At 37.0% G+C, this 24580-nt stretch overlaps 1 protein-coding gene across 1 annotated transcript in view; it reads left to right on the top strand.

Moving 5' to 3' along the window:
* Positions 1 to 24580, top strand: part of LOC136863454 (serine-rich adhesin for platelets) — a 253575-nt gene that overhangs the window by 188216 nt on the left and 40779 nt on the right. Inside the window, exons 9-10 of the mRNA XM_067139861.2 lie at positions 17330 to 17494; positions 19932 to 20108. Of these exons, the coding sequence (XP_066995962.2) occupies positions 17330 to 17494; positions 19932 to 20108 (342 nt within the window). The remainder of the gene's footprint in view (positions 1 to 17329; positions 17495 to 19931; positions 20109 to 24580) is intronic.

The raw sequence follows: 24580 nt of genomic DNA, 5'->3' as shown, positions 1-24580 counted from the left end.
CACATCCCTGCAAGAAAATGCGCACCCAGGACTAGCCCATCAAGCCATTACCCCTGATGTGTTGGGAGGATTTATGGCCTTATCTAGGAAAACCGACGAATCACAGAGGAAGAAATTTGTGTTCAGGTCGGCATTAGCCATGGCTCCGTGCATGCTGTTGGTTTCATTCGGACGGGGAAGTGCAAGAGTACAAGAGAGCCCCTGTAACATATTTCCTTGTATAACCATGAATAATGCTTTTAGTTTAATGTTGCTTCTTTCAGAATTACATATGTGTTCTGCATCTTTAAAATTTAATTTTCTGTGTTACAACTCATAATATTGTGTTGAAAGCAAATGAAGTTATGTAATTTGTGATAATACTCAGCATTTCATTTATGATGTTCACTTTTCAATTCGAAGGCTGGTTGGATCCCCAACATCTCCAACATCAGCTGTCACAGCCTAGGCATTACTGAAAATGTGTGCTAGGGAAATAAGGAGTGAGGTAATTTCCTGTTGCTTTCTTCTCTGCACCAGAAGGTGTTATAATATATCAGTATGCCAAGTCCACTGAAATGCACACACCAGCTGACCCTACGAGCAACATCAATCATCACAGAGCCTGGCTGCGTATGGAATGGCATTATTAGCATCACTCATACCTCAGTCCTATCTTATTGTCAAAACAAAGGATGAGGCAGTTCAATAAGAGTAACAAATCTGTTCTTGCCAATACCGTAAGACGTAGTGCACTGTAAACATAATGTTTTACCAGGGATGGATCTGGGCTTTCATTTATGATAATACTATATAAATTGTAAAATATGCATTTTGATTGAAATTCCAGTCTGTAAGCTACTTGTATCAGCTGTTCGTGTCATTGCTCTCATTGGCAGCACACTGCTGTAGTTTCAAACTTGACTTCTTGGATTTCATGTGCCAACTTTTGAAGTTAGACAGATAAAAATATTTTGCCTACAGTACACTGTATATTACTTTTACTCTAAGAAACTATGCGCACATATATTTTAGAAGTAATACAAACACAAGTGCTCTCAAGTTTTTGACAAATAAAAGAAAGTTAACTTTGTCTAAGGACATGGTCTATGAAGACAAATGAGAATATACACAAAAATAATCAAGGAAATGTATATAGGTAAAAAAAAAAAAAAAACCACTGTTTTGTTGTTTGAATGTCTGTAACCTGTATTGCATACTGAATATGAATGACTGCACATGTAAAATGTGAGTGTATCTTCAACCATTGTTTAATGTTTATTCTAAGGCTTTTACACATCTACATAAAATTAACCTTTTGCACTCCTATGTCGAGTAGGGCTCAAACTTAAAATATTAGACTTGCGTTCCGATGTTGAGTCCTACTCGACATAACAATAGCTCGTACTTTCAGTGCTCCTATGATGACTGTGCTGTGTTCCAGTATTGTAGAGCTATCTAACGGTCTGTAGTTTGCGGGAATTTGTAATGACTTTGTAACTTCCGTTATTCTCAAATATTTATGACAGTTTACTAATGATATACGAGGATGGTTTGTAAAGTTCTCGGAATCACCGCTAGATGTCAGTGCTAGAGCAACGAGGTTCCCGCACAATCACACATCCTTTGTGAGTGAACTCGTGGCGCGTCAGTGCTCTAGCTGCAGGAGTGTGGTAGTGACGACTCTTTGTAGTTGTTCCCGCGTAGTGATTTGTGACAATGGAAAAAACTGAGATTTGAGCAGTGATTCAATACTTTGGAAACAAAGGTATGAAAGCAAAGGAAATTTATGCCGACTTTCAGAACACACTGGGGGACTCTGCTCCTTCATTTTCAACTGTTGCCAAGTGGACCAGCGAGTTTAAATTTGGTCGGGAGAGCTTGGATGATGATTCACGTAGTGGATGGCCAAAAAGTGTTATGACCCCAGAATTTATCGCAAAAGTGCATAAAATGGTCATGGAGGAGCGTCGACTAAAAGTGTGGGAGATAGTTGAAGCTGTAGGGATGTCTTCTGAACGGGTATATTATATTTTAACCGAAGAATTGGGTATGAAAAAATTATCCGCAAGATTGGTGCCGCGGCTCTTGACGTTGGACAATAAACGCACCAGATTGGAAATGTCCGAATAAAGTCTGGCCCGTTTTCAGTGCAACCAACAAGATTTTTTGCGCCATTTTGTGACTACAGATGAAACTTCAGTCCACTACTATACCCCAAAGACAAAACAGCAGTCAAAGTAGTGGAAACATGCTGATTCACCACCACCAAAAAAAGCATAGGAAGTGTGTTCGGCCGGAAAGGTCATGGCCTCAGTTTTCTGGGATGCAAAAGGCATTCTGCTGATAGATTATCTTCCTACTGGCCAAACAATTACGGGGCAATACTATGAAAACCTCCTAGACCAACTACAGGAAAAGATATGCGAAACAAGGCCTGGTTTGGCAAGGAAAAAGGTCATCTTTCATCAGGACAATGCTCTGCCGCACACAAGTGTTATTGCCATGGCAAAACTTCATGAACTGGGGTACGAATTGTTGCCACATCCACCTTATTCACCTGATTTGGCACCATCAGACTTTCATCTATTCCCCAAGCTGAAAATTTTCCTTGGTGGACGGAGATTTTCTACAAGGGAAGAACTGACAGCCGAATTGGAGAGGTATTTTGCAGGCCTGGAGGAATCTCATTTATGAGATGGGATCAATGTATTGGAACATCGCTGGACCAAATGCATTAGTATACAGGGAGACTATGTTGAAAGATAAAAGCAGTTCCACCGAGGTAAGATACTTAATTCTAGTACATTCCGAGAACTTTTCAAACCACCTACGTAGATTGAATGTAAACATGGCTTCTGATTCGTCTTTGCTCATGGAAATGGATATTTTAGAGCAATTAGTGGACAGTTTTGATGCTTCCAACATCTGGAAACAATTCAACTTCAGTTATTGACAGAAAGAAGCAAAACTGTGTTGAACAGTTAGAGAAACCAAATGTAATTATTGGCTACACGTCAAAGATGGAAGGCGTTGTTTGCTCAGAACAATACATCAAGCTATGCTTTTGTAATGAAAAGCTTGAAATGGTGGCAGAAATTGTACTTCTAGACACTGTAAGTGGCAGCAGCTGACAGCTTTTTGCTCTATAAAAATTGCTGCACACAAATCGCATGGATCACAAAAAACCTTCGTAAAACAGGTGATCAGTGAGTTGGTTGGTGAAGAACGCAAAAAAAAATTCAAATGCGAGGAATATGTTGAGGAAGATTTGAATTGTGAACTCCACATCATCAACAACTTACCTGAAAAACAACATAAAGACTGCTGTCTGTTCAAACAGGAGCAAGTAAGGTAGTGGAAAGGAAACAGTTCTCTAATGCAAAATGTGTTCGAGAAAACCCGATCTCCGCCCAAGAAAACTGTTTTGAAAAGTAACATGCAATGAAAAACTACAAGGATTAATTTATTGTATGCTTTTTTTTTTGCTTTACGTCGCACTGACACAGGTAAGTCTTGTGGCGACAATGGGACAGGAAAGGCCTAGGAATCGGAAGGGAGCAGCCATGGCCTTAATTAAGGTACAGCCCCAGAATTTGCCTGGTATGAAAATGGGAAACCACGGAAAACCATCTTCAGGGCTGCCAACAGTGGGGTTCGAACCCACTATCTCCCGGATGCGAGCTCACAGCTGCGCGCTCCTAACCGCACGGCCAACCCTCCTGGTATTGTATGTTCTAACTGAAAGTATATGCATGTAACATAATTATATTTTGTGTTGGATATTTTTGCAGTGTTCACTTCCTGCAGCTGTTCATAGTGCAGAAATTAACTAGGAGTGGAGCAGGGAGCATATGCTAAGGGTAATGGAGTTCAAAAGGTTAACTGTGGTGCAGAAATTAGTCTGTACTTATGTGTTCACAAGCTAGAAAAGACAAATTTGCTTGCCTTGTGTTGGTCATACATTGGCTCCTGAGAATCTGTATATTTGTGAAGACAGAGACTTGAATACATATATGCCAACTTGTGAAAATTTGAATTTATAATTCCACCTTTACAATACTGTAATTGTCTTTATTGAAAAGACTACATTAAATTATCTTGTGAAACATGTTTCGTCCTCTTATGGGACATCTTCAGTCACAAATACAGAACATTAAAAATAAGGCGAGGACACGTTGAAATAAGTGAATAAGAAGTCTTTGTATCCTGTGACGCAGCGTGATGGCGTCTTGTCAATCTTCAATGTTAAAATGGTGTGGCGTGAACATGATATGAAGCATGAAGTCCAATTAAAATCACATATTTTTTGTTGTTCAAAACGACGAATTTTCAATTATGAAACACCGTGAGTGGTTGTGCGAATAAAATTATATGCATATTGTCACATTCCCGGTTATTGGACATTAATATGGGATGGGTCCACCCTTCGCCTTTGTGACATCTTTAACTCTCTGGGGACAACAGGTACTCATCACCACACTTGAAAAGAATGATTATTTTCCGAAACCTTCTTTCCTATGGAAATTTCAAGCTTTAAATTGACCGGGCGAGTTGGTCATGCGGTTATAGGCGCACTGCTGTGAGCTTGCATCCGGGAGATAGTGGGTTCAAATGCTAATCTCGGCAGTCCTGAAGATGGTTTTCCATTTTCACACCAGGCTAATGCTGGGGCTGTACCTTAATTAAGGCCATGGCCGCTCCTTCCAACTCCTAGACCTTACCTATCCCATCGTTGCCATAAGACCTATCTGTGTCGGTGTGACGTAAAGCTGCTAGCAAAAAAAAACTTTAAATTGGATGTTCCCCAGGTGAGTGGAGCTAGAAACTCAGAATCTCACACTGAATTGTCAATCATTTTATGGATTCTCGGGGAGGCACAAGCTCGGAGTAAACAAAATAAAACTAAAAGAGAACTAAAATAAAATTTTCTACATAGGTATATACAATATTCACACCATGAGACGGGAGGAAAAATCTCCTTAACCTTGAACATGAACTGCAGAATATCAAATGGGTTTACTGGGAATAAGCGAGACTAGGCTAAATCGCGAAACAGTCACCACTCTGAAATCCAGACACATTTCCTTCCAGAGGAACTGTGATGGAAACTCACACAGTGGTGGTGTGGCTCTACTGATTCGTAGGAGAATGTAAGACCTTGTCATGAATAGCAAGGCAATATCAGACAGAGTAATCTATGTAGCTCTCAACCTCAATAACAAATGTTTAGTTTACAAGTTGCTTAACGTTGCACCAACACAGATAGGTCTTATGGCGACGATAGGACAGGAATGGGCCAGAAGTGGGAGGGAAGCAGCCATGGCCTTAATTAAGGCACAGCCCCAGCATTTGCCTGGTGTGAAAATGGGAAACAATAGAAAACCATCTTCAGGGCTGCTGACAGTGGGGTTCGAACCCACTATCTCCCGAATACTAGATACTGGCTGCACTTAAGCGACTGCAGCTACCAAGCTCGGTAATAACAAATGTAACATCCAGGTAATATAAGGGTATGAACCAATGCCAACCTTGTCTGATGAAGAAATTGAGCAATTCTGCAAAGATCTGACAGCTGAGAAGATTGAAATAATAACATTAAGTTATTTATTAGACCACCTAATCAATACAAAATCGTCTTGGATGATTTACATAAATTTGTTAGCTAATAGTGGGACATGTTTCGCCTTCTCTGAAGGCATCATCAGCCATAGTCTTAACCTTAAATTAAAAATAAGCGTCTAAATAACATGTAGTGATGAAATGAATTTTAAAATCTTGAAGAGATTTGAAGTAAAATAACATTAAAAATAACAATGATGGTTTGAAAATACAATGTGATGAGATACAATAGTGGAAGTATTAACAAAATTAACCTTAGAAGGCTGCTAAAATAAGTACAATGGAATAAAACAACAGATTGTTATACAACAAGTAGTAAGATTGCATAAAAGTAAAGTTGATAGTAATGGCGGTTATAATTAGACGATGGCGAAAAATCTTATGTAATCAAAGTAAAGAGGAGAGAGTAAAAGTCAAAGTTAGTCGAGAGATCCGAAGTTCATTATGATCTTGAAGATAAAGGATGAAAGTCAGATGCATATGGTGAAGTTGTAGAACACGTTGAGGATATGAAGTTGGTGAATAGAAGTTGAAGAACAGTTTCAAATAGGATCACTATGGACCATCTCAAAATTTGAAGTGATGTTCAAATGTTGTAAATTGTGAGTTTGTAGATATTCTAGTTGAAAAAGCATATACAAGTGGAATCTGTAAATGGAAGCAAGAAACGTAGAGTTAATTGTGTGAAAAGATATTTGAAAAATTTTGAAGTAGAATCGTATGCACTTACCACTTGACGGTGACAAAGATAGCTTGTAATATTATGAGTAAGAAGTATTTGCAACAGTAGACTTCTTGCTACGTGTGTTATAACTGAAGTTTTGTGTTGGAGGGGGATCTGTTTGCGTTGACGTAACTATTAGAGGGGGGCTGCTATTGGTGGGAGGGAAGGAAGAGAGTGTATTACTGCGCGTGTTGTAACGGTGTAAGGCTATTGGAGGGAGCGATGTTCCGGTGGGTGTGGCTATGGGTTTATTGGTTGTATTTGAATTAGAGGTACTAGCGGTGGGGGGAAGGGAGGGGGGTATATTAGCTGTAGGGGAGGTGGGAACTCTAATTGATGTGAGGTTGAAGATTTTTAAGAATTTGTTGGTGAGGGAAGTTGATTCTCGTAATAAAATAAGAATCTGTTCATACAAGGGGCTTTTTTTATCAATAGTGTCATTTAGATTTTTATCTTTATTAAAATGTTGGTCGAGGAAAATAAATAAGTTTTCATATTCTGTCATGAGTTTGCTTTTATCAACTCTTTTTAGGATATGGAGGTCTTGTTCTATTGTGGTGAATTTATGCCCGGTGTCCCTCATATGGTTGGCCATTGCGGAGAATTTGTTGTGTTTTTGGGCATTGTAATGCTCGGCGTATCTGGTAGAGAAGCTGCGGCCAGTTTGGCCAACATAAGAAAAATTACATGTAGAGCATTTCAATCTGTATATTCCTGATCCAGAGTAACTATTGTCTGTGATGTTGATAGAGTTGTGATTGAAGAATAAATTGCGATTAGTGTTTTTTGTTGTGTAGGCTATTTTTATTTCGTGCTTCATTAATGAATTGGTTATCGGGTAAATGCTATGGTTAGTGAACGTGAATTTAGCGTATTTTGGTTTGACGGGTTTTAATGGAGTTAAATTGGTAGCTAGTTTTAGTTTGGTTTTATTGATGATTTTATCAATCATATTCGTGTTAAATCCATTGAATTTAGCTATTTCCTTGATGAATAGTAATTCTTTCTTTAAATTAGTAGAGGACATAGGGATCTTTAATGCTCTATATATTAAACTGTGATAAGTGGCTTTTTTATGTGAGTTGGGATGTAAAGAATCATTTTTTATGGTTGTTGGAGAAAAGGTGGGTTTTCTGTATATTTGGAAGTCGAATTTGTTCAATGCTCGTGTGATTTTGATATCTAAGAAGTTCAGAGAGTTATTGAACTCATCTTCTTTAGTGAATTTAATATTATTATCTAAGTTGTTGAGGAATGATAGTATGTTATTGCTGTTGTTGATTTGTTTATCAATGATAGCTATGGTATCATCAACATAGCGATGCCAAAGACAGAGTCCGTTGATGTTATTAATAATCTTACTATGTTCGAGATTATCTAAGTATATGTCGGCTAGTATTCCAGATAACGGGTCTCCCATCGCTAGACCTTCTTGTTTGTAAATTTTCTTATTGAAGGTAAAATAGTTGTTGTCTAAAACGAAATTAAGTAATTTTAACCATTCATCAATTTCGATTTTACTCAATGTGCTATGTTTCAACAGATTGTTTTTTATGATGTTAATAGTATTGTTGATAGGGATATTAGTATACATGTTGGTGATGTCAAAAGAACATAAAACGTGGTTTGGTTGTAGACTGAACTTATTTAGGGAATTACAGAGTTCGATCGAGTTCTTTATGGGGTTGGAGTTGTGAAATTTGAAGTGTTTTTTTAGGAATTTGTGTAGGAATTGAGAGGTTTTATAGGTAGGACTATTGATACTATTAATTATAGGTCGAATGGGGACATCTTTTTTATGAATTTTGGGCAGTGATCTGACTGTAGGTAATTTTGGGTTCATTACAGTTAATTTCTGATAATCTTGATCATTTAAAATGAAGTTAGAATTTTTCAGAAGGTTCTTTAAGTTACGCTGTATTTTGTTTGTAGGATCTTTGTTAATTAAGGTATAGGTATTGTCTGAAAAAAAGGTTTCAGTTTTATTGATGTAATCTTGTTTGTTCATTATTACTATGGTGTTGCCCTTATCTGCTTTTGTAATTACTACGTTGTTGCTATGGATTTTGGATTTCAGGTTTAGAATTTGTTTCGAGACATTGTGGTTATTATTAGATGTTATCTCATTAATCAAAGTTGGGAGTTTCTTTTTTACTTCATATCGTACGTCATTCTGTTTATCAATTGGGATTTGTTTATCGATATTAGTTTCGGTTTCAGCGATGGTAGTGATGATGTCTTCTGCCTTTTTGTGATTAGGCCAATTATGTTTGATGCCTTTATCTAATAGATTTAATTCTTGGTTAGAGAAGGTTGCATTAGATAGGTTGATTGTAGTGGGAATGTTAGTCAAATGGGAAGGGGACACTTTGTTGTTTGTATTTTGGTCAGGAGTTTTACATTTGTTTTCTTGAAGACTAAGTAATTTATGGTTTAGGGTTTTCTGTTTCTTGTCTAATACGTAAGATAGTTTGAGGTCAGTGTACCTTAAAAATGAGCTCCATTCAAGTGGGGGTAATTTCTGAGAGATGGTCAAATGAGTCCTATATAATTGTAAATTTAGTAAAGATTTCTTCTTGTATAATAGTTTAATTTCATTTTTCAACCATATGTTGTTTACTTTCTTTTGAGTGGCATTAGATTTTGAATAGGGATGACTTTTTCTTTGTAAAGATTTGAGAAATTTAGGTACCAACTCTAATTTCAAGCAATCTTTAAGAAACTTGATATCTCTAGAAATCTTGCCTATTTTAATTTTTAGGTTTAAGTACTTGTTAGGTTTTACTAATGCCTGGTTGGCATTGACATTACATGTAATAAATATCATTTTTGGTCCGTATTGATGATGTAGATTGAAATAATAACATTAAGTTATTTATTAGACCACCTAATCAATACAAAATCGTCTTGGATGATTTACATAAATTTGTTAGCTAATAGTGGGACATGTTTCGCCTTCTCTGAAGGCATCATCAGCCATAGTCTTAACCTTAAATTAAAAATAAGCGTCTAAATAACATGTAGTGATGAAATGAATTTTAAAATCTTGAAGAGATTTGAAGTAAAATAACATTAAAAATAACAATGATGGTTTGAAAATACAATGTGATGAGATACAATAGTGGAAGTATTAACAAAATTAACCTTAGAAGGCTGCTAAAATAAGTACAATGGAATAAAACAACAGATTGTTATACAACAAGTAGTAAGATTGCATAAAAGTAAAGTTGATAGTAATGGCGGTTATAATTAGACGATGGCGAAAAATCTTATGTAATCAAAGTAAAGAGGAGAGAGTAAAAGTCAAAGTTAGTCGAGAGATCCGAAGTTCATTATGATCTTGAAGATAAAGGATGAAAGTCAGATGCATATGGTGAAGTTGTAGAACACGTTGAGGATATGAAGTTGGTGAATAGAAGTTGAAGAACAGTTTCAAATAGGATCACTATGGACCATCTCAAAATTTGAAGTGATGTTCAAATGTTGTAAATTGTGAGTTTGTAGATATTCTAGTTGAAAAAGCATATACAAGTGGAATCTGTAAATGGAAGCAAGAAACGTAGAGTTAATTGTGTGAAAAGATATTTGAAAAATCTTGAAGTAGAATCGTATGCACTTACCACTTGACGGTGACAAAGATAGCTTGTAATATTATGAGTAAGAAGTATTTGCAACAGTAGACTTCTTGCTACGTGTGTTATAACTGAAGTTTTGTGTTGGAGGGGGATCTGTTTGCGTTGACGTAACTATTAGAGGGGGGCTGCTATTGGTGGGAGGGAAGGAAGAGAGTGTATTACTGCGCGTGTTGTAACGGTGTAAGGCTATTGGAGGGAGCGATGTTCCGGTGGGTGTGGCTATGGGTTTATTGGTTGTATTTGAATTAGAGGTACTAGCGGTGGGGGGAAGGGAGGGGGGTATATTAGCTGTAGTGCATACGATTCTACTTCAAGATTTTTCAAATATCTTTTCACACAATTAACTCTACGTTTCTTGCTTCCATTTACAGATTCCACTTGTATATGCTTTTTCAACTAGAATATCTACAAACTCACAATTTACAACATTTGAACATCACTTCAAATTTTGAGATGGTCCATAGTGATCCTATTTGAAACTGTTCTTCAACTTCTATTCACCAACTTCATATCCTCAACGTGTTCTACAACTTCACCATATGCATCTGACTTTCATCCTTTATCTTCAAGATCATAATGAACTTCGGATCTCTCGACTAACTTTGACTTTTACTCTCTCCTCTTTACTTTGATTACATAAGATTTTTCGCCATCGTCTAATTATAACCGCCATTACTATCAACTTTACTTTTATGCAATCTTACTACTTGTTGTATAACAATCTGTTGTTTTATTCCATTGTACTTATTTTAGCAGCCTTCTAAGGTTAATTTTGTTAATACTTCCACTATTGTATCTCATCACATTGTATTTTCAAACCATCATTGTTATTTTTAATGTTATTTTACTTCAAATCTCTTCAAGATTTTAAAATTCATTTCATCACTACATGTTATTTAGACGCTTATTTTTAATTTAAGGTTAAGACTATGGCTGATGATGCCTTCAGAGAAGGCGAAACATGTCCCACTATTAGCTAACAAATTTATGTAAATCATCCAAGACGATTTTGTATTGATTAGGTGGTCTAATAAATAACTTAATGTTATTATTTCAATCTACATCATCAATACGGACCAAAAATGATATTTATTACATGTAATGTCAATGCCAACCAGGCAATAGTAAGACCTAACAAGTACTTGAACCTAAAAATTAAAATAGGCAAGATTTCTAGAGATATCAAGTTTCTTAAAGATTGTTTGAAATTAGAGTTGGTACCTAAATTTCTCAAATCTTTACAAAGAAAAAGTCATCCCTATTCAAAATCTAATGCCACTCAAAAGAAAGTAAACAACATATGGTTGAAAAATGAAATTAAACTATTATACAAGAAGAAATCTTTACTAAATTTACAATTATATAGGACTCATTTGACCATCTCTCAGAAATTACCCCCACTTGAATGGAGCTCATTTTTAAGGTACACTGACCTCAAACTATCTTACGTATTAGACAAGAAACAGAAAACCCTAAACCATAAATTACTTAGTCTTCAAGAAAACAAATGTAAAACTCCTGACCAAAATACAAACAACAAAGTGTCCCCTTCCCATTTGACTAACATTCCCACTACAATCAACCTATCTAATGCAACCTTCTCTAACCAAGAATTAAATCTATTAGATAAAGGCATCAAACATAATTGGCCTAATCACAAAAAGGCAGAAGACATCATCACTACCATCGCTGAAACCGAAACTAATATCGATAAACAAATCCCAATTGATAAACAGAATGACGTACGATATGAAGTAAAAAAGAAACTCCCAACTTTGATTAATGAGATAACATCTAATAATAACCACAATGTCTCGAAACAAATTCTAAACCTGAAATCCAAAATCCATAGCAACAACGTAGTAATTACAAAAGCAGATAAGGGCAACACCATAGTAATAATGAACAAACAAGATTACATCAATAAAACTGAAACCTTTTTTTCAGACAATACCTATACCTTAATTAACAAAGATCCTACAAACAAAATACAGCGTAACTTAAAGAACCTTCTGAAAAATTCTAACTTCATTTTAAATGATCAAGATTATCAGAAATTAACTGTAATGAACCCAAAATTACCTACAGTCAGATCACTGCCCAAAATTCATAAAAAAGATGTCCCCATTCGACCTATAATTAATAGTATCAATAGTCCTACCTATAAAACCTCTCAATTCCTACACAAATTCCTAAAAAAACACTTCAAATTTCACAACTCCAACCCCATAAAGAACTCGATCGAACTCTGTAATTCCCTAAATAAGTTCAGTCTACAACCAAACCACGTTTTATGTTCTTTTGACATCACCAACATGTATACTAATATCCCTATCAACAATACTATTAACATCATAAAAAACAATCTGTTGAAACATAGCACATTGAGTAAAATCGAAATTGATGAATGGTTAAAATTACTTAATTTCGTTTTAGACAACAACTATTTTACCTTCAATAAGAAAATTTACAAACAAGAAGGTCTAGCGATGGGAGACCCGTTATCTGGAATACTAGCCGACATATACTTAGATAATCTCGAACATAGTAAGATTATTAATAACATCAACGGACTCTGTCTTTGGCATCGCTATGTTGATGATACCATAGCTATCATTGATAAACAAATCAACAACAGCAATAACATACTATCATTCCTCAACAACTTAGATAATAATATTAAATTCACTAAAGAAGATGAGTTCAATAACTCTCTGAACTTCTTAGATATCAAAATCACACGAGCATTGAACAAATTCGACTTCCAAATATACAGAAAACCCACCTTTTCTCCAACAACCATAAAAAATGATTCTTTACATCCCAACTCACATAAAAAAGCCACTTATCACAGTTTAATATATAGAGCATTAAAGATCCCTATGTCCTCTACTAATTTAAAGAAAGAATTACTATTCATCAAGGAAATAGCTAAATTCAATGGATTTAACACGAATATGATTGATAAAATCATCAATAAAACCAAACTAAAACTAGCTACCAATTTAACTCCATTAAAACCCGTCAAACCAAAATACGCTAAATTCACGTTCACTAACCATAGCATTTACCCGATAACCAATTCATTAATGAAGCACGAAATAAAAATAGCCTACACAACAAAAAACACTAATCGCAATTTATTCTTCAATCACAACTCTATCAACATCACAGACAATAGTTACTCTGGATCAGGAATATACAGATTGAAATGCTCTACATGTAATTTTTCTTATGTTGGCCAAACTGGCCGCAGCTTCTCTACCAGATACGCCGAGCATTACAATGCCCAAAAACACAACAAATTCTCCGCAATGGCCAACCATATGAGGGACACCGGGCATAAATTCACCACAATAGAACAAGACCTCCATATCCTAAAAAGAGTTGATAAAAGCAAACTCATGACAGAATATGAAAACTTATTTATTTTCCTCGACCAACATTTTAATAAAGATAAAAATCTAAATGACACTATTGATAAAAAAAGCCCCTTGTATGAACAGATTCTTATTTTATTACGAGAATCAACTTCCCTCACCAACAAATTCTTAAAAATCTTCAACCTCACATCAATTAGAGTTCCCACCTCCCCTACAGCTAATATACCCCCCTCCCTTCCCCCCACCGCTAGTACCTCTAATTCAAATACAACCAATAAACCCATAGCCACACCCACCGGAACATCGCTCCCTCCAATAGCCTTACACCGTTACAACACGCGCAGTAATACACTCTCTTCCTTCCCTCCCACCAATAGCAGCCCCCCTCTAATAGTTACGTCAACGCAAACAGATCCCCCTCCAACACAAAACTTCAGTTATAACACACGTAGCAAGAAGTCTACTGTTGCAAATACTTCTTACTCATAATATTACAAGCTATCTTTGTCACCGTCAAGTGGTAAGTGCATACGATTCTACTTCAAGATTTTTCAAATATCTTTTCACACAATTAACTCTACGTTTCTTGCTTCCATTTACAGATTCCACTTGTATATGCTTTTTCAACTAGAATATCTACAAACTCACAATTTACAACATTTGAACATCACTTCAAATTTTGAGATGGTCCATAGTGATCCTATTTGAAACTGTTCTTCAACTTCTATTCACCAACTTCATATCCTCAACGTGTTCTACAACTTCACCATATGCATCTGACTTTCATCCTTTATCTTCAAGATCATAATGAACTTCGGATCTCTCGACTAACTTTGACTTTTACTCTCTCCTCTTTACTTTGATTACATAAGATTTTTCGCCATCGTCTAATTATAACCGCCATTACTATCAACTTTACTTTTATGCAATCTTACTACTTGTTGTATAACAATCTGTTGTTTTATTCCATTGTACTTATTTTAGCAGCCTTCTAAGGTTAATTTTGTTAATACTTCCACTATTGTATCTCATCACATTGTATTTTCAAACCATCATTGTTATTTTTAATGTTATTTTACTTCAAATCTCTTCAAGATTTTAAAATTCATTTCATCACTACATGTTATTTAGACGCTTATTTTTAATTTAAGGTTAAGACTATGGCTGATGATGCCTTCAGAGAAGGCGAAACATGTCCCACTATTAGCTAACAAATTTATGTAAATCATCCAAGACGATTTTGTATTGATTAGGTGGTCTAATAAATAACTTAATGTTATTATTTCAATCTACATCATCAATACGGACCAAAAATGATATTTATTACATGTAAAGCTGAGAAGATTGCAGAAAAGCTCATTTTTACCATCATAACATGAGAGTCAGAGTAAAAATGGCAGCACATCTCCAATACATAGGCACCTTTTTGTCTGGGTGCATGGAATCAGAGGCTTCAAACATTGACTTCCTCAATAAAGGGCATTTATACTTTTTGAATACCTTCTTCTAATAGCACCCTATGAGGAAATGGACTTGGAGTAGCTCCGACCATAAAATCAAGAATGAAACAGATTATGTGCTGGCCACAAACAGATCAATACGTACAAATGTGATGGTATTAAATCGTTTTGACATGGGCATTGACCACAGCCTAGTGAGAGCAAGAACAGAAATTAACACATGACTAATAAAAAATCGTCTGATGGACAGAAAAATACACCATACAATATTCAAACTCAGGGAAAAGGGAAAAGAATATGCCAACCAGATCAAGAGGATATTATGTCCAGTTTAAGAACTATATGATCTTGAACTGAACTGTCAGTTGAATGAAATCACAAATATCTAAACTGCCATGAAGAAAGTGTGTTCATTTCACAGTCAGAAGAAACCCAAAATCAGCCAGGGCATGGAGCAGCTAATCGAAGAACGGAGAAGGGTAAGAAGAGACTCACCAAGGCATGAAGAACTGAATATGAAAGTGAAGAAAGCTATCAGAAAAGATAGAAAAATGCACAGTACTGAAGTGATCACTAATATAATATAGGGCAACGTAATTATGAAAGTCCTCCATTCCAACAGGTCAGTAGGAATATGGATGATCCAGAAAATGAAGAACATCTGAGGTCAGGTAATGGTAGAGGAAGATAACATAACAAAAGTTATAGAAGATTTCTACCAAGGACTCTACAGCTAGTCTGTATTGCCTGCAAGTGATCAGGAAGAACGAGTAACAATTCGGAATGTGGGCTAAGAGGAAGTACTGACAATCGATGGGTCAGAATTGAGAGCACTTTAAAACAACTAATGAACTGCAAGTCACCAAGGAGGAGACCTCATACCGAGTGAGATGCCAAAATTTGGTGGAGAGGTCCTTGAAGGAGCACTACTGAGACTTCTGAACAAATGTTTTGCGGAAGGCAGAATTCCCAAATCATGGCAGAATGCAGAAGTAATCATGCCATACAAAAAGGGTGACTGCACAAATAGTCAATAGAATACTGTAGGAGTATCAGTCCATTGTCAATGCTTTATAAATTATTGACCAAAATCAAAACAAATGGACTCGCCTGAAAATTTGACAATATTGAGGAGTGCATATACCGGGGGCACAGCATTAAACTAGGGAGGGACAACCAGATGGCAGAGATCACCAGAAGAATCAGCCTAACCTGGGCAGCTTTTGGCAGGGTCAGCTACATCCTGCAAAATCTGCAGGTGCCAATAAACCTCAAGATAAAAGAATACAATATGTGTGCATTCTACCAGTCATGAGATATGGGCTTGAAACTGTTACTTTCGCAGTGAACAGCACTAATCGCCTCTGCTTGGAATCAGCATGAGAGTTCAAGTCCAATCAGGAAGAGGATTCGAGTTGCTGACATGATGGAGCAAGTGACAAGACTGAAGTGGAGATGAACGAGGCCATGTAGCAAGGAGAACCTCAAAATGGACCAAGACTGTGATGGAGTGGAGATCATGGGATTAAAGATGGAATGTTGGCAGTCCACCTACCAGATGGAGAGGTGACATCCAGTGCCATGGTGAAAGCAACTGCATTCTTACTGCCCAGCAGAGGATGATATGGAAAGGAAAATAAAAGGCCTATGTTCAGGAGTGGATGTCAACAGCATAGAGAAGAAGAAGAAAGAAGTGACTAAAAATTAATTTGTCTACAAAATAAGGTAATATGCATTTTCTTTGTAACTCTAATGGTTTTGTAGAAATTGTGTTTTTTGCATCAAAGTACTTTTCAGAACAACCTCTGGCTGAGCAGTGTTTGGCTGAGTTCTTGACCCATGTATATTGACCACTGATATAATGTACAAAGAGGCCTTTGGAAAATCTCCATTTAATTATACACTTTTCATTACCAATGACTTACAAACGTCTGCTTACACATTAATGTTTAGTAGAAAACAGAAGTTAGTGATATCGTCAACTATTGGCTTGTCAACGACAGGTACATGCTGCTAGTTTATTTATGTTTTCATTGTGTGTCAGTATTTTATGTTTCAAAAATGTTTACACAATGCGTCCACATGTAATAATAGTGTACTGAAGGTTTCGCTGATCATTCAATCATTACTGCTTTTTCATTATCTCCAGGTTTGAAACTGCCTGCACAATACTGTTGATATTGAATGATACAGTTGGCATTGATATTTGTTTCTGATATTACTAGTGTATGTATATTTTTGTGGTTTGAGTACTGAAACTAAAATATCATATCAAATGTGGTATCGCAACATCCCTATACTTTATACCCTTGTGATGCCTTCGAGTGCTGGCGTTCAAACTCTCGATGTGATGCATATCGATTACTAGAATGTAATGATTAATAATCTTTACTTGTAATCAAATTGTAAAGTATTCTTACAAATGCAGTAATTGGATTACTTTTACTCGCTTACTTCCCAACTCTGCATACATGAATTAATGAATGAGTAAATTGCATTTTTATGGTATATCACTTCTGTATTCAGGAAGCAATGCTGAAGCTTATGCAGCCAACACCAGCTCTTCCTCCTGGGCATCCATTACTGGCATATCAGTATTGTGAGAGTGACCGGTGGAGTGCAGATGAGATGGATACATTCCATCAAGGGCTGCTCAAGTACGACAAGGACTTCCGCAGCATCTCGCAGGAGGTATAAATAGTCTTAGGAAGTTCTGTATGAGATACCTTTTTGAAGCATATATACTGTAGTGGTGTATTGCTAAGGATATCATGAAAGTTGAAGCTGGTAACAAATGGGTTAGGTTGTAATTTAGAGAATGGAAACAACACTACCCTAGTTTTTATAGTATCCCTTGTCATTAGAGATTTTTTTAACAGAATATACAATCAGAAAAGAGGAAAGTAAAGTTGTCCAGAAGCTGTTTTATTTTTGTGTTTTACTTCTGAATTATAAAAGACAAGGGATAAATGCCAATAACAATATTAGGCTGAATATCTAACTGAAGGTCATCATGATTTTCAAGTACGTTTTTATTATGCTTTGACCTCATGGGCAACTTCCTTATGGGGGAAGCTTTTATTCTCTGAATAAATGTATATATGTATAGGAGCATCTCTAACAGGAGGATTCTTTCCAAGTGCTACAGTTCCAGACAAACATCGTTCAAGACTATGGAAAATATTGGCTGTTGGTTTTCTTCTCTCGGGAAATTGGTTGTGGTAGAGGCATTCAGTTGCATCTATAATGATTTCATTATTATTAACAAATACATTGAAACTGAGAGATAAAACATGACACCAACAATGACAACAAAGAAAGTGCAACAGAAAAAAGTTACTGTACACATGATTCATTTATTTTTTCCAACAGTCAAGGAGAGTTTTCTGCATACACATTGCTGCTTAGATGCTCAACTTTCCACAAACAATTTAGCCTGAGAAACAGCACTAACTCACCTCGGCATAAAAAAATGATTTCTTCTAGTACTCTGAAACTAAACGTAATACACGCAGCCAAATTGCAACAAGACAACAGAATGAGGTCAAGGAATTTGGGACCCTTAACTTGTGACTGGTGTTTAAATTTACTTGCAAACGTCTTGGAGCACGGCTGAGCGTTGTTAACTAGCCACCAATGTATACTATTGCCATCTGCTGGTAGCATTCAGGAGTGTGTGACACAAGTTTTTAAACCTTTATACTGGATTTTCCATGCTACATAAGTTTGGAAGGTATAACACTGCTTAACAGGCTGAGTGACTCAGACAGTTGACGTGCTGGCCTTCTGACCCCAACTTGGCAGGTTCGATCCTGGCTCAGTCCGGTGGTTTTCGAAGGCTCTCAAATACGTCAGCCTCGTGTCTGTAAATTTATTGGCATGTAAAAGAACTCCCGCGGGACTGAATTCCGGCACCTCAGTGTCTCCGAAAACCGTAAAAGTAGTTAGGGGGACATAAAACAAAATATCATTAATTATTGATATAACACTACTGTCATGACTTATGACATGACCTTTGTAGCTTGGTACTAAGATCATATGAGAATATTTGCATTATACATTTTACCTGATTCCATCAAAATCAAAAAGTTTGGCAACCTAAGGAAAGGACACCAGTCCAAATCTAAATTGGGCAAAATGAACAATGTGAATAGCCTAATCAGCAGAGTTAAAAGCTGTGAATGAAAACCTACAACCTGTTTTCCAGTCATTGACTGGGTCAGGGATGGAATGAATGAATGAATGAATGAATCTTGCGGCGAGGATAGGAATTGTGCTGGCTGCCGAGGCCTGTCACAGTCCTCTGGGGCAATGATTAATGACTGACAGATGAAATGAAATGATAATGGAGTGTGTTGCTGGAATGAAAGACAGGGAAAACCAGAGTACCCAGAGAAAAACCTGTCCCACCTCCACCTTGTCCAGCACAAATCTCACATGGAGTGACCGGGATTTGACCCATGGAACCCAGCAGTGAGAGGTTGACGCCCTGCCACCTGAACCACAGAGGCTTAGTTAAGAGGTGTATTCAGTTATAAATGGATATTCTAGTTCTGTATGACTTGAAGTCCAATCATTTGATTACAGAATATTCTGCAGAGTGAGCACTGATATGTGTGTGAAATATTGGGCTGTATTTCAGTCACTCAGTGTAGTTCTTGGAGTGTAACCACTACAGTGAGGTGGTTGGCATGGGTTACTGTAATGGCCATTGTAATAAGTCAGGGAACGTTTGTAATTTTGTCCCCTTAACAGTTCCTATTTTAGGCCCCGAGATGAAATTTGGAACTGTTAGTTAAAGTTTGATTATGTTTGTTATTTATGAACTTTATTTTATTATTGTTTTACATGGAAAAATGCAAGGTTCGGTTGAATGCATATTTTGCTGTATTTAAAGTTTGTGCAGTATTAAAAAGCTAGAGTTGTTGGGTTATAGAGAACCATATATGACTTTAAGTTGCCTTAAAAATTATAAATGGCAGTGATATTTCTTGGTAAATTCTTATTTAAACACAATGAATTAAATTCAAGTATGGAATTCTCCTGTCTGCCAAAATTGTGCATTTCTTGGTTATGTTTTTAAAAATTTTACACAAATATAACATTGTTTTACTTTTGTCCCTTTTAGATTGGTTCCAAAACAATTAAACAGTGTGTGCAGTTTTACTACGTGTGGAAGAAAGTTTGTCCTGAAGAGTACAAACGACTGCGTCTACTCCGGCGACGTCAGAATGTTGACGATAGTGGAAGGCTTGAAATGGAGTTTGATGATATCAAAACCGAGGACTCCCGACACAGCATTCCTGTAAGTATATTTTGATAGTTCGACTTCTCTTTTAAATGGAATAGATTTTCTTCTAATTAATCTCATTGATTTAGTTTAAATACTTTCTTAGGGAGTAGCCATCTTTGTTATTATACAATAGGATGTGTGTGATTGTAGGCCACATTGACTTTCTGTAGCTTCTTTGGATGTGGTTTTCCTATGTTTATTCCAGGAAGCTGCTCATATAGGCCATTATTCCCAATCCTGGAACACCCCTGACAATATGTCTCATTTTGTTGAATTCTTCAACATATTCTTCAGATCTGGCTTTGGCCTCATGTAACTCTATGCTCCATGAGAGTTCCATTGTACTACACTAAAGTTATATTTACAAAAGTAGGAATCCCAAGTCAAGTTTCTAATTTTTGAGGACAATTGTGTCATAATCTCCATGCAAGACGTCATGATTCAGTTAACATCATGCTGAGCAGTGAAGATTGTAACTGATATCAAGAGAACACGAAGAGATGAATTGTCATGTATTACATACAATCAATTACATACATTCAGTTTAAAAATATACTTGTGAGAAATTCAATTAAGATATCGTTGCTATAGTAGGGGAAATGACGCTGTCCTTGGCCCAGTGAATGTAAAAAGAGGTTGTAACCTGTAGCAGCGAGAACGTCAGAACTCTTTTGGGCTGCATGAGAAACAGTTGACTGCAGGATAGGTAAGACATGAGACCTCAGTGCATTTGATTTTGGCCATGTTGTCAGCAACAGACATATGGGCCACTCCATCTGTGAAGTCATGCATGCACTGGACTTTCCAAGGGCCAGCACATCGAGTGTGCCGTGAGTATGTGGATTCGGACAAAACCAACTGTCATGGTGTACTATGCATTGATGACAAGGGTCGCTGTGCAGGAGATGGGCCACAATGCAGCAGATCACTCATCAATTCTGTGCTGATCAACAACGATATGTGAGCAGCCATACCATCAAAACCGTCGCCTCACCATGGGATACAAAAGCAAGCATCCCACAAGGGTACCTCTGCTCAACACCCATCACAAGGCATGACGACTGATATGGGCAAAGGAACACCGCCATTGGGTTCTCAAGGCATGGATAAAGGTTGCTTGGACAGATGAGTCGAGGATCCAATTGGTACACACAGACACCTGGGTACGAGTGTGCCATCAACCACATGAGGCAATGGATCCCTCTTTCCAGCATAATATAGTTCAGGTCGGTGGCAGTGGTTTCCTCATACGGGGACTGTTCACATGGAATGAAATGGGACCCTTGGTATATCTGACAATGTCCCTCAGCTACGAATGTTACAGGAACCTGCTGACAGGTCATGTTCACTGCTTTGTTTGCCTCAAGCACCCTGCAGGCGACCCGTACCTACAGCAAGACAATGCTCCAGCCCATCACTCCTGAATTGTGGCTGACTGGTTTGATGAGCACTCCATGAATATGGAAAATGCTTGCCTGGCCCTTGAGAAGCCCCAGTCTCAATTCCATAGAGCACATCTGGGATGCTGTTGAGCGAGAGGTGCGTGCCCTGGATCCTACTCCGAACAATATTCGTGGATTGTGGGAGGCTGAGCAGTGATAATTGATCAGTATAGCTTATCACAGAGACCACCTCACAGAAGGATGGATGAAATCAGTGTAGAAATGGTAAGGGCTTGCTGAACCTGTTGGTATGCAATGGTTGTACCGACTACTAAAGTGTATGTGGAAACACAAATGTGTACCAGAAGACTGAAACAAAGGGATAATAACACTAGTGTTTAAGAAAGAGGACAAGAAAGTTTGTGGTAAATATAGGGGAATCACACTTATATCGCAGGTAGTTAAAATACTGGAAAGGATATTAGAAAGAAGAATGACAAGAAAGATTGAAGGAGAGTTACAAGAGGAACAATATGGCTTCAGGGGTGGAAGATCTACATTGGCCCAATCTTTAGCATGAGACAGTTGATGGAAGAGAACTGGGAATATGGAAAGGATCAGGTCATGATATAGAAAAGGTGTGCCCAGAGTACCCAGTGTACCTAGAGAGAAGGTTTGGGAAACCTGGTTAAAAAGAGACTTGGAATAGAAATGTTAGAAATGGTGTAAGCAATGTACAACAACTGTGTTAGCAGAGTACTGACCCCAGTTAGAAAGACAGAATGGTTTAGGAATAAGACTGGACTAAGACAGGGGAGTGTGCTTTCACTTTTTTTTTTATTATGGTCATGGACGAAATTGTAAAGGAAACAAAGGAAGGCTATGGAGATAAAGAAATGAAGATACTGCTATTTGCGGATGATATGATCTTGGGAAAGGACAGCAAAGAAGTGCAACAACAACTAGATGTACTGAATGAAAAAATTGAGAAGTATGGCATGAAAATCAGTACAGGGAAAAATAAGACTATGGTGATGTCAAGAGGGGAAAGGCAAGGAAAGGGCACTGTGAAAATTGGAAGTCAGAGCCCGGAAATTGTGGACAGCTTTAAATACCTAGGAAGTGAATTAATGCAAAATGCTAGGGTGGACATGGAGATTGGCAGGAGGGTACAGCAGAGTAATGCATTCTACCAAAGTGTATGAAAACTTGTCTGGTGCAAAGAAGTACCAAGGAAACGTAAGGAGATAATGTACAAAATGTACTATGTACACATACTGACTTATGCAGCTGAGACTTGGACTTTGATTAGCAGGCAAGAGAGTAGAATTCAAGCCAGTGAGATGAAATTCCTCTATGATAGGAAAGACAAGGAAAGGCAGAGTGAGAAATAAAGATGTTAGGAAGGAAGTTGGGATAGGAAATCTTAATGAGAGAGTTGAAAAGAATAAACTAAGGTGGTTTGGACATGTGAAGAGGATGGTGGAGAATAGAATTCCAAGACAGATACTGGAGACAAAGTGCGAGGGCAAGAGAGTAAGAGGAAGACCTAAAACAAGATGGATTGAATCAGTGAAGACAGGCATAAGAAGACGAAATTTAGACTGGGACAAAACCATGGAAGAGGAATGGTGGAAGGAAAGAAGAAGATGACGAAGTACCATAAATGCCCCGACTCGGCAGGAGCTGGATAAGGGGAAATGATGATGATGATGATGATGATGATATAGCTTCCCAATGCTTCCGATATCTTGCGGAGTCCGTGCCATGCTGCATCACTGCTGTCATCAAGGCAGAAGGGGGTGCTATATGCTTCTAACCAGGTGTGTCTAATTGAGTTGTCATGAGTGTAGATGTATGAGATTTTATGTTAATGTACATAGTATCTTCATTTTTACCATCTTCTTTCTCAAGAATAATCCAGTGAAATGGGTAGTAATCTATATATAAAATAACTTGTCCTGACTGACTGACTGACTGACTGACTGACTGATTCATCATCGCCGAGCCAAAATTACTGGATATAAGAAATGAAATTTTGGGGATATATTCATATTAAGATGTAGATGCTCGCTAAGAGAGGATTTTTGGATATTCCGTCGCTAGAGGGGTGAAGAGGGGGGTAAAATTTTAAAATGAGGGTATCTATATCTCAAAACTTTAAAAGTTTACAGATGTAAGAATTGGTATTTAGAATCTTCTTTAAAAATAAGGAAACATGTATTTTTTTGTTTTCAGAAAATCCCAATAGGAGGGGTGAAAAAGGGTGAAAAAAGGGTTGAATGCCTTTAATCAGGATACCGGTACTTACATCTCAGAAACTGAAGATATTACAGACCTGAAAATTGGTGTTTGGGATCTCCTTTAAAAATAAAGAAACACCTTTTTTTTTTTGAAAATCCAATTAATGGGGGGGGGGGGGAGTGAAAAGGGGGTGAAGTTTTAAAATGAGTGTATTTATATCTCAAAATGTTTAAAGTTTACAGATGTAAAAATTGGTATTTAGAATCTCCCTTAAAAATAAAGAAACACGTATTTTTTGCTTTCGGAAAATCCAATTAATGGCCGTTAAACAGGAGTGACAAATTGGGGTGAACTTTTTGAAAGACTATATCTACAGAATATCTGACAAATGTAAAATGTTACAGACGTAAAAAGAGGGTATTTGGAATCTCCTGTAAATGTAAAGAAACGTAGGTGATTTGTTTTTGGAAACTCCACTTAAGGGGAATTAAAAAGGGGTGAAATATTAAAATGAGAATTTCTACAGTATATCTCAAAAAACCTTAACATGTTACAGAAGTGAAAAATGGTATTTTTTATCTCCATTAAAAGTAAAGAAACGTGTACTTTAGTTTTCAGAAATGAAGATGTTACAGACATGAAATTTGATATTTGGAATCTGCTTTAAAAGTAAAGAAACACATATTCTCAGAAAATCCAATGAAGGGGGGGGTAAAAGAATTAAAAAAATTGACTTAATTGTATGAGAATACATACATCTAATAAAAACTAAAGTTGTTACAGATGTGAAAATTGGTATTTTGATCTCCTTTAAAAACGAAGACAAGCGCGTTTGAGGGGGGGACCATTTTGGGGGGC

This window comes from Anabrus simplex, chromosome 2 (genome assembly GCF_040414725.1).
Source record: "Anabrus simplex isolate iqAnaSimp1 chromosome 2, ASM4041472v1, whole genome shotgun sequence".
Taxonomy (NCBI): Eukaryota; Metazoa; Arthropoda; class Insecta; order Orthoptera; family Tettigoniidae; genus Anabrus; species Anabrus simplex.
Note: the sequence above shows the minus strand (reverse complement) of the source record. Positions and strands in the feature narration are given on the sequence as shown.